The sequence below is a fragment of the Poromitra crassiceps genome, assembly GCF_964638095.1.
Source record: "Poromitra crassiceps genome assembly, chromosome: 26".
NCBI lineage: Eukaryota > Metazoa > Chordata > Actinopteri > Beryciformes > Melamphaidae > Poromitra > Poromitra crassiceps.
Genome location: NC_139640.1, coordinates 12,345,779 through 12,359,420, shown reverse-complemented (window position 1 = coordinate 12,359,420; position 13,642 = coordinate 12,345,779). Strand labels below are relative to the sequence as shown.

General features: G+C 45.9%; 1 protein-coding gene across 1 annotated transcript; it reads right to left on the bottom strand.

Moving 5' to 3' along the window:
- Positions 1-510: 510 nt before the first annotated feature.
- Positions 511-13,376, bottom strand: ifnlr1 (interferon lambda receptor 1). Its single transcript, XM_083661227.1, has 7 exons — positions 13,117-13,376; positions 10,303-10,432; positions 7,262-7,437; positions 6,616-6,803; positions 5,242-5,383; positions 3,610-3,740; positions 511-1,828 (listed from the first exon to the last, which is right to left on the bottom strand). The coding sequence occupies exons 1-7, from the start codon at positions 13,157-13,159 to the stop codon at positions 842-844; spliced, it is 1,797 nt and encodes a 598-aa protein (XP_083517353.1). The 5' UTR covers positions 13,160-13,376; the 3' UTR covers positions 511-841.
- Between the last annotated feature and the right edge of the window lie 266 nt (positions 13,377-13,642).

Here is a 13,642-nt window from a genome sequence, read left to right as displayed (position 1 = left end):
GGAGGACTGAATGTGGCAATTAGATAATGAGGGATGATTAGGTGGCCGTGATGGGAGCCAGGGCACCGGGGGTTACACCCCTACTCTCGCGAAGAGTGCCGATGTCTCATCTGAAAGACGGTGCTCACTCACAGGACACCGTCCCTGTCTCTGCCCTGGGGCATTGGAGATGGGCATATTATTCATGAGACCAGAAGGAAGAGCACCTCCTACTGGTCCTCCAACACCACTTCCACCACCAGGTGGTCTCCCATCCAAGGAGTAATTACAGCTAAACATGTTTAGCTTCCCAGGCAAGCTAGCGATGTGATGATGCAGGTGCTCTGTTGCACGCTTAAGAGTTCATTTCCAGAATAGATATTACCATTTTTGCCAGAAATCAACTTGAATTTTGATTAAATAGGAATTGAAATAAGAATTCAGTCTGTGTGAGTGTGTCCCTTTCACCAAATGATGCATATCAATTCCGGCAGGGACTTTTCCAAATGGAAACCAACGGCATGAGATTAAACCCTTAAAATCCTTTTCAGCATTTTACAACAGTGGATTTGTAAAACTAGCACTGTCTGGAATGGACGGTGTTTTTAAACGCCAATTGTTGCTGATGAGTTACCAGTTCACCATCTGGATCATCAGCCACACCGCAAACATCTGGATCATCAGCCACACAGCAAACATCTGGATCATCAGCCACACAGCAAACAAGAAAAGGCATTTGTCTGCATATTGTCACCGAAGCCCATCCACCTCCTCCTCTCCTGTTGAAACCTCACTGTGCTGAATCGTGTCTCTATTGTCATTTGAGGACCTAAATCAGAGGGAAAAAACAGGTCTCACGCCTTCACGAGAACAGTGCAGAATTAGTGTTGAATTTGCCCCACCCAACCTCCTCCTCTCCTTCATCCTCATCGTCTTCTTTGGCATCAGGCCAACTCCACAGGTTGGTGTCCTGTTCATGTTGACAGTCACACTCAGGTGTCATTCCGACAGGTGCAGCTGGCATCCAGTTCAGTTTATAACCCGATTCAAAAGCAGGAAGGAGGAGTTGTTGGGTCGGGGAGTCGTGGGCAGGGAAAGTTGTGTTGGGGGTATTGGCAGCACTCTCTGGATCATAGCCTGAGTCTGACCACTCTGACGGCCCTAAGCTGTGTAAGGAGAGCGACAGCGAGGGACCCCCCTGCTCCCCGCCGCAGTCTATCAGGTCTGATAAAAGCAGTTTGCCCTCAGGGTGACGAGCAGCCCTGGCACTCTGTGACTGAAATGTGAGCGTGGGGAAGATCAGTTGTCCGTTCATGTCCCGCAGTGTGTTCAGCAGCAGCGGCGCCGCTGAATCGCTGCCCTCAAAGTCACATTCTGTGGAAGTCTGTGCCACATACGCGATCAGCTCAGGGCCTGGTCCACCTTTATCCCAGCTCGCCTTCCTTGGAAGGGTGGAGTGTGGGAGGTTAGTGCCTCCATTGTCTTCACTAGCAGCTTCTGTCTCCTCCCCAGGCACGTGTACACACACTGCACTGTAGATGTCAGAGGACTGGGTGCTGGTGTCCTGCTGCCCTGCTGTGGGACTGTGTAGTCCCATCAGGCCACTGGAGGAGCTGATGTTCCCTGGAAGCTGGGGCTGGCAGACGAGGTTCTGGGGGGAATAGTCTCCAGACCCAGCAGGGACAACAACAGTTGGCTTCACCCGGATAGTGCTGTAGATAGTGCTGTAGATAGTGCTGTAAACAGTTTGATGGGGGTCGTCACCTTTAGGGCAAATCTTTGCTTTGGAAATATAGAGAGATTTATCTGTAGACTGCAGCACTGGAGGCGGGATGTTGCCACTCGACACCTGTATCGAAGACAAACCATTGAAGTAAAAATTAGTGATTTATTTTTGTATTTTTTAAATACTTTCATCTACTGAGCTCATCAGAATTCTTACGATTAAATGAAACATGAATGATTTATATAAAGTAATATTTGGAATAAAACGTTAACGTAACTAGGATGACCGCACCGTGGCTATATGCCTCCGCCAACAAGTGAGCAGTCAACATCGACATATCTGTCCAGACTTTGACGTTTGAGCCAAATGTGAAGAAATTACGTCAAGGCATTACTGAGATATGGCGTTACCGAGTTTGAGAATGACGTTCGTGAGGTCACAGTGGACTTGACCTTTGACCACCAAAATGTAATCAGTTCATCCTTGAGTCCAAGTGGACGTTTGAGCCAAATGTGCCGAAATTCCGTGAAGGCGTTCCTGAGATATCACGTTAACGAGCTAGAAAATGGTATTCGTAAGGTCATAGTGACCTTGAACTTTGACCTTTGACCGCCAAAATGTAATCGGTTCATCCTTGAGTCCAAGTGGACGTTTGAGCCAAATGTGCCGAAATTCCGTGAAGGCGTTCCTGAGATATCACGTTAACGAGCTAGAAAATGGCATTCGTAAGGTCATAGTGACCTTGAACTTTGACCTTTGACCGCCAAAATGTAATCAGTTCATCCTTGAGTCCAAGTGGACATTTGAGGCAAATTTGATGAAATTCCGTCAAGGCATTCCTGAGATATCGTATCAACGAGCATGAAACCAGCGGTTATGAGGTCACAGTGACCTTGAACTTTGACCACCAAATTGGAAGAAATTCCATCAAGGCGTTCCTGAGATATCGCGTTAACGAGTTTGGAAATGGCGTTCGTGAGGTCACAGTGACCTTGAGGTTTGACCTTTGACCACCAAAATCTAATCAGTTCATCCTTGTGGCCAAGTTGACATTTGAGGCAAATTTGATTACATTGTGTCAAGGCGTTCCTCAGATATTGCATTAACGGACATACGGACAGACAACCCGAAACCATAATCGATAAAAGATGAGTGACATCAAACAAATTATTCATGATAAAGGCAAATGTATCTGTCAACTGAATGTGTCGCAGAATGCGGACTAATCCCAGATTTAGTGCTGTGCAATACCAGTCACATGTGGACATTTTGCCTTTCATAATCAAGGAGCAAGGCTCTCCTTATCTTTTGGGTTGTTTTATTGTGTTTTGTGTGCTTATAATGTTGTTAGTGTTTTTTATAGACCTTGAGTCTGCCAATTAAAGTTGATTAAATACACAAATGTAGTTAAATGTGTGACTGGAAAAGTTCAGATTGCACCACCATACAACCACAACCTCCTCACTATAACAAAGCTCTGTCATCACACACGCTGTCACTCATGCGTCACTCCTACAGAACAGGACATTGTTTCACTTTACCACAAGACTTACAGCAATGCTTCATTGTGTAATGAACACTTTGCTGCCAAGAAATATCATGTCACCACACCTACACGTTGTTTTAATTGCTAGGAAACATGTCTGGCACGATAAACAACAAAGAAAAGATACAACAAATAAACTATTAATTGTTGCACTTTCTGTTCTGACAGGTAACCGGACAGTTTTGGTGACCTGTCCTCCTGCAACTCTAAAAACTAAAAGCATCTGCTAAATGACATGATGTCATGTCATGTAATTCAGTGCCTGCGGGCTTGGTTTTCCAGTAAGGAAACATTTCCTGATACAGCGTTATAACCTCTCACACACATCAATGAGAAACCCCTGACAGGATTGTCTTACCAACATCGCAGGCAGGCTCTTCTCCTTCCCACCGCTCACGTAGAAACACACACATGCCACTGAGATCATGGCTATGACCACCAGAAGAGCAGCAACCATGAGGAGCCAAGGAAAATGCATCCAGGGATCACCTGAGTGGGAGGAGAACCATGTGTCTGTGTCATACAGTATGTGGGAAGTTCTACACCTGCCGGATCAGAGAGCCTGGGGCATTCCATTCCAGGACAGCATGTTGTTATAACTTGTAACATACTATGTATGTTCCTGGATGTACCAATAACCACACAGGGTCCATTGTTCCAGGAACCAGGACGTTTTCTCAGTAGAAATGTATAGGAGTGGAAATCCCCCATTGACAAATGCAACATTTATGTTTTCAGTGCATGTTCTAAATTTGCGAATGCCAATGTAGGCTACTTGTGCAATACAGATGCCTTCTGTCACCCGTTCTACTATGAATCACCTGTTTCAATGAAAAGGAATTGCTTCAAAATGTCCCCATTCGATGGGGTGGAGTTGTACAATCTCTACAACCCAGTTTCTCTGGGGTTGTAGAGATTACTTGCAAAACCCGATTTAATGGGTAGGATTTGGGGGTTGTAGAGATTACTTGCAAAACCTCATTTAATGGATAGGATTCTCCATTGGCTCTTCTCTCGACCACCCTGCCCACCTCTGCAGGCATGGGGAGGGTCTGCTTGGACCCCTGTGTCCTTAGGTTTAGGCATGGGGGATGGGAGAGGTTAGGGTTAGGGGTGGGAGAGGTTAGGTTTAGGCATGGGGGGTGGGAGAGGTTAGGTTTAGGGTTAGGGGTGGGAGAGGTTAGGTTTAGGCATGGGGGGTGGGAGAGGTTAGGTTTAGGCATGGGGGGTGGGAGAGGTTAGGTTTAGGGTTAGGGGTGGGAGAGGTTAGGTTTAGGCATGGGGGGTGGGAGAGGTTAGGTTTAGGCATGGGGGATGGGAGAGGTTAGGGGTGGGAGAGGTTAGGTTTAGGCATGGGGGGTGGGAGAGGTTAGGTTTAGGCATGGGGGTGGGAGAGGTTAGGTTTAGGCATGGGGGGTGGGAGAGGTTAGGGTTAGGGGGTGGGAGAGGTTAGGGTCTGGGTTAGGATTAGGCATGGGAGAGGCTTGGAGGGGTCTCCGGACACGACCCCCGAGGGTCTCGAACCCTCCGTGCGGCCCGCAGACCCCCCAAAGCGACCCCAGGACCTCCACAGGGTCCTGGGGCCCACCCAGGCCTCGGAGACCCCAGGTGTATCCATTGAATGGGCTTTTTAAGGTAACCTGTGCAAGCTGGACATTAAATGGGGTTTTGCAAGTCATCTCTACAACCCAGAGAAACTGGGTTGTAGAGATTGTACAACTCCACCCCAGAGAATGGGGACATTTTGAAGCAATTCCTTTCCATTGAATGAGGTGATTCATAGTAGATCGGGCAGTGTACACTCCTTATCTTTCGCAATTAGACAATAGAGCTATTCTAAGGACAGCTGCCCAAGTACTGAGCCGTGGGAATGTTTTGCTTTGAATTCCTCACCGTCATGTTAAGCGTACGACCTGTATGCCAGCACAGTGTATGCAAGAAGGTGTGAAGATAAGATCAGATGAGCGGAGGTGTTGGTCGCTGTTCTCACCTGGTAGTGTCTCACAGAAGGAGGTGTTCTCACTCCAGGGGCGACCCTGCTCACAGCTTGGCTTGTAGACCACATAGCCGCAGTACTCCGTGTTGTTGTTCTTCAAGTTGAGGACAAACCGGCCCGTCGTGCTTTCATTGTGCTTGTATAGTGAGTCAAATGGATATGAAGTGTTAGTCCAGTAGAGCGTACAGGTCGGATAAACAAGAACACTCATAAGGGGCTTATATAAAACCTAACCTAACTGACCTACTGTCAATAGATTGAGTGCATAAAATTAAATCATGATCAATCATCAGCGCTTTACAACCGTCACTAACCACAGCAGGCCCACTTTGTGTCAGATACGGACGGCCTTGGGTTTAGCTTTGGGCCCAGTTGCACAAAGCATCTTAGGTTAAGATTTCCCTTAGAGTCAGAGTTAAAGGTGTCCATATAATAGAATCGGCTGCACAAAACACCCTTAAATCTTGTGCTTATGTTTTCCTTAAAATGTTTAACCTTATGGACAAGATTTAAGGGTGTTTTGTGCAGCCGATTTTATTTTATGGACACCTTAACTCTGACTCTAAGGGAAATCTTAACCTAAAGTGCTTTGTGCAACTGGGCCCTGGTCTTGTATGGTGGAATTGCTAATACAGTATATTCGTTTTTTATTTATCTTTATCACATACTATCACAACCTTGTCGTATTTGCGTCCTTTATGACAAAATCTTCATTCATAAATCTGACTTGATTTGACGTGAGGAGTGTGAATAATCTGAGCAGGTGTTCATGCTTGCATGTAACTCCATGTAATTCAAGTCAAGCCAAGTTTATTTGTATAGCCCTAATTCACAAGCATGTCCCAGAGGGCTTCACAGAAAATATGTCTAGCTAATTCTAGCTGACACAACAGTAGCAAATTACAGAATAATGATAACACATTGAACAATTGATAGAGAAATATAGAAAATATAGAAATGAAGGAGAGAGCAGAGGAGAGAGCAGGAGAAGGGAGGGAGAGCAGGGGGAATGTGAGAGAGTGATGGGGTGGGGAGGGAATGGGAAATGTTGGGGAGTATAGGAGGTGGGGAAGGAGCAGAGGAGGGGGCAAAGAGGAGAGAGCAGGAGAGGGGAGGGGGGAGGGAGGGCGAGGGGATGTGGGGGAGAAGAGAGCAGGGAGAGGGAGGAGGTGGGGGGAGAATGGGAAATGTGGGGGAGGAGAGAACGGAGAAGGAGAGGTGGGGAAAGGAGCAGGGGAAGGGGGAAAGAAAGACAATGGGTGCCATGCTTTAAAATAGAATGGATGCCATGCTTTAGAAAAGTGTGTGGGGGGGGGGGTGTGCAATTGAATGCATGTGTGAGTATGCAGTGTTTGGTTGGAGACCCACCTGTGCGGCCCACCTTGGGTGAGTGATGGTGAGATTATAGAGAGTTGTGCAGGTGAAGGGCTTGGATGGTTTGCTGTCTTTGAAAATGTCCGCAATGGATGTGCCGTTTGGTCCCAACGGCAGCGTGACGTCCACAAGTAAAGATGACGCGTTAGAACTTTTAGACAATCCGGGTTGACTGAGAACAGCTACAGAGGAGCAGAGAGAGAGAGAGAGAGAGAGAGAGAGAGACAGAGAGAGAGACAGAGAGAGAGACAGAGAGAGAGAGAGAGACAGAGAGAGAGAGAGAGAGAGAGAGAGACAGAGAGAGAGAGAGAGAGAGAGAGAGAGAGAGAGGGGGGGGGGGAGAGAGAGAGAGGGGTGGAAAGAGATGGATAAAAGAGAGAACAAAATCCAACGTCAAAAGCCGTGTCTGTTCTGCAATTTACATTAGGATTAGGGTTTAGAATATTATTCTGTTATGTAAGAATCAGAATATATAAATTAACAATACAAACTTGTCCAATTGATTCGGTGACATTGATTTTTAAGTGGGAGGGGGAAAGACGAGGCCGGAGAGAGTCGATAATCATGAGCGATAAGTTAAAGATCACAACTGGAAAAGACATAATGGTTTTGATGAATTCTTGTTTCTAGAGTTTCTTACTTGTTGCTATAGGCTTAAATCTGAGGCTGCTGCGGCCGTAGACACGCCCGTTGACGAGGACCCGAGCACAGTAGTGGACCTCATAAACAGATGGGGTTTCTACAGTCAGGTCACAGGATGGAGCGGTGATGTTCTGACACTCCGGTTTGGTCTGATGATGCTTTGCATCACTGCAACTTGAATGAGTGGGAGACAAGAGGAAAAGCAATGATAGAACCACAGCTACACCCTGTATGGTTTTAGGTGCATTGGTTCCATGAGTAGGAATGCTAAAGTGTGCTGTGAAGAACTTTTTGAAACTTGATTCTATTATGAGATTGTGTGTGTGATTGTGTGTGTGATTGTGTGTGTGTGTGTGTGTGTGTGTGTGTGTGTGTGTGTGTGTGTGTGTGTGTGTGTGTGTGTGTGTGTGATGATCTACTGTGACAAAAAGAATGCCCTTGGCTGACAAAATTCTAATGATTATTGGCTTGATAGTACAATTCCCTATTAACTATTATTGAGATTAATATATCGATTTAGCCATTTACTTCCAAAATAAAAAATTTAGAGAATCTAACATTTGTATTTTTTCCAAATATTAAGCAAAGAACAAAAGGAATAATTAAACCCTTCCACCATGTAGCATTAATTTATTACAACTGAAATAATGTAATTGTAACTTTTTTTTGACAACACGAAGGTCGCAGGTTCGCGCCCCCGTGTTACCTCCGGCTTGGTCGGACGTTCATACAGACATGATTGGCTGTGTCTGCGGGTGGGGAGCTGGATTGAGGGTATGTGTCCTGGTCGCTGCACTAGCGCCTCCTCTGGTCGGTCGGGGGCACCTGTTTGGGGCGGAAGGGAACTGGTGGGAATAGCGGGATCCTCCCACGTGCTACGTCCTGCCGGTGAAGCTCCCCGCTGTCAGGTGAAAAGAAGCGGCTGGCAACTGCGCATGTGTCGGAAGAGGCATAGTGCTAGTCTACGGCTCTCCCCAGATCGGCAGAGGGTGGAGCAGCCACTGGGGCAGCAGGGGGAACAATTGGGGAGAAAATGGGGAGGGAAATCAGGAAAAAATAATAAAAGAAAATGCACTAAAGCAACTCCATACATGGCTACTACAAACACCACGTGAAACATCTGGCCTCTCATCAATCGATCATTTGAACTCACTCTTTGAAAAAGACAACTGACAGCGTTCCGTTGTGCCTAACGAGGAACTGATATTGAGTGACCGCAATTAAGCCAATCTCCATCCGCTGCGGATTCGACGTGAGGCTGTGGCAGCACTTCCCTTACACTTCCCTGTGACAACGGCCCGGAGAAAAGTCGATAGGATTGGGTGGGGTGGCTCTTGACATTTGTCTGGGAGACTGACTGGGTCATGAGTAATTAGACGAGATGACATTTCCACTTTGTTTGAGTCTGTTTGTGGAGACTGAGAAGGGAAAAAGAGTCAAATGCTCCTTGCGAGCTATAAACGAGTCCTGAATGCTCTTTGCCTCTCCAGTCTGCGACGCTGTGCTGAGTGAGGCCATGCTATGGCGTGCTAATGACCGTGAACGCTCCCATGACTATTCTGTAGCATTGTGTCTGAGCCACGCCCACGGGAAGGCAGCGTAGTCATCAGTGATGTCAAGTTTATTTGTATAGCCCTAATTCACAAGCATGTCTCAGAGGACTTCACAGAAAATATGTATAGTGGCGTTGGCGTACAGCTAATTCACCAGGTGAAGTACAGTACCAGCCTCTTGACAAGTAAGTCTGTATGTTCTGCGAATCAGTGTGTATCCCACAAACACCTTTTCCTGCTCTCCACGTGTGTCTGTACAGGGAGGCACAGGAGTGATGCAGGGTAATGGAGGTACAGGTATAATATCCTGCCTCTCACCTCCTGTACTCCACAGTATAACAGGTATATTATCCTGGCTCTCACCTCCTGCACTCCACAGTATAACAGGTATATTATCCTGGCTCTCACCTCCTGCACTCCACAGTATAACATGTATATTATCCTGGCTCTCACCTCCTGCACTCCACAGTATAACAGGTATAATATCCTGGCTCTCACCTCCTGCACTCCACAGTATAACATGTATATTATCCTGGCTCTCACCTCCTGCACTCCACAGTATAACAGGTATAATATCCTGGCTCTCACCTCCTGCACTCCACAGTATAACATGTATATTATCCTGGCTCTCACCTCCTGCACTCCACAGTATAACAGGTATATTATCCTGGCTCTCACCTCCTGCACTCCACAGTATAACAGGTATATTATCCTGGCTCTCACCTCCTGTACTCCACAGTATAACAGGTATAATATCCTGGCTCTCACCTCCTGCACTCCACAGTATAACAGGTATAATATCCTGGCTCTCACCTCCTGCACTCCCAGGCCCGGTTCTACGGGGGTGCAAAAGCATGCATTGCACCCTTATTTTAATTGTCTGCATGCTCAGTTGAAAAGTAAAAAAAAAAAAAAAAAAAAAAAAAAAATTTTTTTTTTTTTTTTTTTTTTAAAATAAATGCTACAGCTGCACACTTACTGTTTAAACTTGAATTATCGTTGTTGTTTTTCTTTGTTCTTTGATGTGATTTTATGGCTTTTTGGCACCTATATGTAACCTTTTAAGGTTGAGATAATTGTATTATCATTATATGGTCCAAATATTTCAGTAAAGCACTTGAAACACTTGAAATATTCTTGCTTGGGTGGTATCATTCTACTTGAAATGATGGTCAAATGCATTATTTTTAGTAAAATAACATGTCAAATTTTTCGGGCGGCCGGCCTTCGGCCGGCCACCCGAGTGGGCCCGGCCTTCGGCCGGCCACCCGAGTGGGCCCGGCCTTCGGCCGGGCATCTGCACCCCTTCCTATCTTGGATGCACCCTTAGTCATCTGGTTCTGGAACCGGCCCTGTGCACTCCACAGTATAACAGGTATAATATCCTGGCTCTCACCTCCTGCACTCCACAGTATAACAGGTATGATATCCTGGCTCTCACCTCCTGCACTCCACAGTATAACAGGTATATTATCCTGGCTCTCACCTCCTGTACTCCACAGTATAGAGGACCTCTTCTCCTGGGACGTCAGGGGGCACAGGATCCCACTGCAGGACGTTTCTGAAGTTTCTGGAGCTGAAGCGTGGCCTCCAATCAGCAGCAATACAAAGATAGCCTATAGGAAATGAGGGGCGGAGAGAAATGTCACTTCAATCAGGTCCCTTTTCTAAGCTAAACTATAAAACAATTGTTATGAATATCCACATCCGTGATCCATTATTCATGGGTTCCACATGACCGTGTGTTTGTGTCTGTTTGGGACACAAACAAACGCACCCAGCGGTCTGCGGACCTCAGTGAGGCTCAGGCCTGTTGATTTGACTCTTGTGCTGTCAGCTAAGCTGGAAGACGCCGATTGCCTTACATCATGTAACCTGACATGTAACATGTTTGTTTACCTGGCCACAGTGCTAGTGTCTGATATTCTTACTACACAGCGGCATCGCCATTATAGCTGGCCGAGAACGCGCAACGTTACCAGACCAGAGTAAAAAAAAAATATATATATATATATATATATATATATATATATATATATATATATATATATATATATATTATTATTATTATTATTATTATTATTATTATTATTATTATGCTATCGGTAATCGATTGTTAATTTCCCCGATTTTCGATTATGGAAATTGTTCAAAATGAACATCCCTAATCACAACCTTGTTTTTGAGGGTTTTTTAGGAAGGCAAAATGTGCTGTTTTGTGTTACAGTACAGGACTGTTTTATACCGTAATAAAATCCCAGTCATGTTGTAAAACATCCGTTACAGCCTTCAGTACCCAGCTCACATGTCACCTTGATCTACTCTATGCTTCAGCACAGCCTTCAGTACCCAGCTCACATCTCACCTTGATCTACTCTATGCTTCAGCACAGTGTTTAATCACAGCACTGTGACGCTGTCCAATGGGGTTTTTCCATACAGAAAGCTAGAGCCTCGGTCACACAGCTTGGCGCGGCAGGGATTTGCGTTCCCATACGACAGCGCTTCCCGCTTGAAAGTGTGTCTTTAACTGGTGACGCACTTTGCGCTCGAGTTGCAAAGCAGCTAGTTAGTCACTAGTCAGTAGTCACTAACGGTCAAAAGTCGCCGCTAAAATGAAGGATAAACATTGGTGGCCTTCCGTTTGTCAGTGGAAAGCTTTTATTATGAAGCAGAGGCAGGAAATGCTTCCAACAGCTCCGCAGTAACTTAACACGTACGTACGGCTCCGAGCGATCAGGAAAACGGTCAAATAATGCAGATATCTGAAAGGACAAACTGAAACACAGGAGAGAAACTAAACCTCGAAGCACAGAGATTCAGTTAGAAGCTACAAAAGTACTTAGAGCGGAACACATCGAGGCTTTCATGTCTTTCTCTCTGCTCTCTCCACTCCAGGACAGAGAGTTTTGCATTGCAATGAACCTACAGTACACTACACTCGCATCCCAGCTGTTTGATGGGGAGACGGGGGGTCGTCACGTCAGCCTCAGCATCCTCACCCAGGGCAGCCCTGCATAAATGAAGCCCTTGTAAAGTTGTTCCAGTTTCACCCTACAGCTACGAAGGCCAGGTCAGTCAGCTAGCACCCAGGGTTCAGCCCCATAGGGAGGCCAGGTCAGTTAGCACCCAGGGTTCTGCCCCATAGGGAGGCCAGGTCAGTTAGCACCCAGGGTTCCGCCCCATAGGGAGGCCAGGTCAGTTAGCACCCAGGGTTCAGCACCATAGGGAGGCCAAGTCAGTCAGCACTAGGGGTGGGGGAAAAAATCGATACACCATAGTATCGCGATATTTTGTCTGACGATATTGTATCGATATTTGGACGCCAAGTATCGTTTTTTTTTTTTTTTTAAACGCCTGCAGTGGCGTATTGAGTCCAGAGAAGCTTAATAATGTAGCCTACATTTTGGGCAAAAACAAAACAAAACAAAAAAACACTGCATGTTTTACTTCCGGTGAGGTCAAGGAAAAGGTAGGAAAAGGAGTTAGACAATATATCGCAATATCGGCGATATCGCAATATCGCAATACTATCGTATCGTGACTCAAGTATCGTTTTAGTATCGTATCGTGGGCATCTGGTGATTCCCAGCCCTCGTTAGCACCCAGGGTTCAGCACCATAGGGAGGCCAGGTCAGTTAGGGAGGTGAATCCTCACAGCTGAAACTCTATACTGCGTGTTGTTTCATTTCATCTTTGTCAGTCATCTTTGTCATGTTTGATACAAGGAAGCAATTGGCAGATCTTTGGCTGAGATACGGGAATCGGAGAAGATGAACAATGCCGGGACATCCCTCAATTTAGGCATTATATTTCAGTGTATTCTTCAGCTGCAGCAATTCATACTTACATTTTCATAATGCGGAGCCATATATATTATACACAGAACCCTGATTTACTGATGCAAAGCATACAGTTTTAATGTTATAGCCCATAGTTTATTGCTTATGTGAAAGACATCAGGTTGAAAATTATATACAGAGTAGTCCTTTCAAAATTAGCATTTTTATAAGCTGCACAATAATATAGTCGATATGACAAAGTGCATCAGTCAGACACTATAATTAAACCGTGTTTTCCATCAATCACTATCATTTAGAATGAACAAAGTCCTCATGGGGTTCTGGGTACTCTTGTTGATTAGGAGGGAATATCAGACGGCTCTAACTTAGAGCCGTCTGATATTCCCTAACTGTCAAATGTATTACTCCCATTTATCACTATTCAATATTGCCGTTAGTATTTATGACTCGCATTAGGACGACTTCGGGAAATAAAACCCTTGACTGGCCCCAACTCACCATAACAGAGCAGGAGCAGGACGATGACTTTCACACAGCACATCTTCACAGGGTATATGAGGGCCGCACGAAAGATCCCCCAAAGTCCTCCTCTCCACCTGTTGCTCCTCTGATTTGACGTCTTCACGCAGGCACCATGTGATGATATACTCCACAGATACAAAATACAGGTCACCTCGCAAAACTCTTCGTTCTCTCCAAGACAAAACCGCGATCAAATCCAAAGGGCAACAACGTCATATTGAAGCGGTGGAGACATTTGGTCCGTCGCCCGGCCTCCACAACCATCTCTGCTCTGTGCTGGCAAAGGAGTGGCCTCAGGTGTGCTGCATGTGGACTTTGGAACATCTTATCACTTTGTTCTGTTCCTCCTCCCCCCCACTTGCTGTATGTTCCACCCCTTTACACACACACACACACACACACACACGCGCGCGCACACATACACACACACACACACATACACACACACACACTCTCTCTCTCACAATCATACAGTACACACGTTTACTCTGTTACATAGAAG

Excerpts from the sequence above, each read along its gene's own strand:
- ifnlr1 (XM_083661227.1), bottom strand. The coding sequence starts at position 13,159 with ATGTGCTGTGTGAAAGTCATCGTCCTGCTCCTGCTCTGTTATG. Across the intron at positions 7,438-10,302 it reads TATACTGTGGAGTACAGGAG|TTGCAGTGATGCAAAGCATC; the intron begins GTGAGAGCCAGG and ends CACTCATTCAAG. Across the intron at positions 1,829-3,609 it reads AGAGCCTGCCTGCGATGTTG|GTGTCGAGTGGCAACATCCC; the intron begins GTAAGACAATCC and ends TCTTCGATACAG.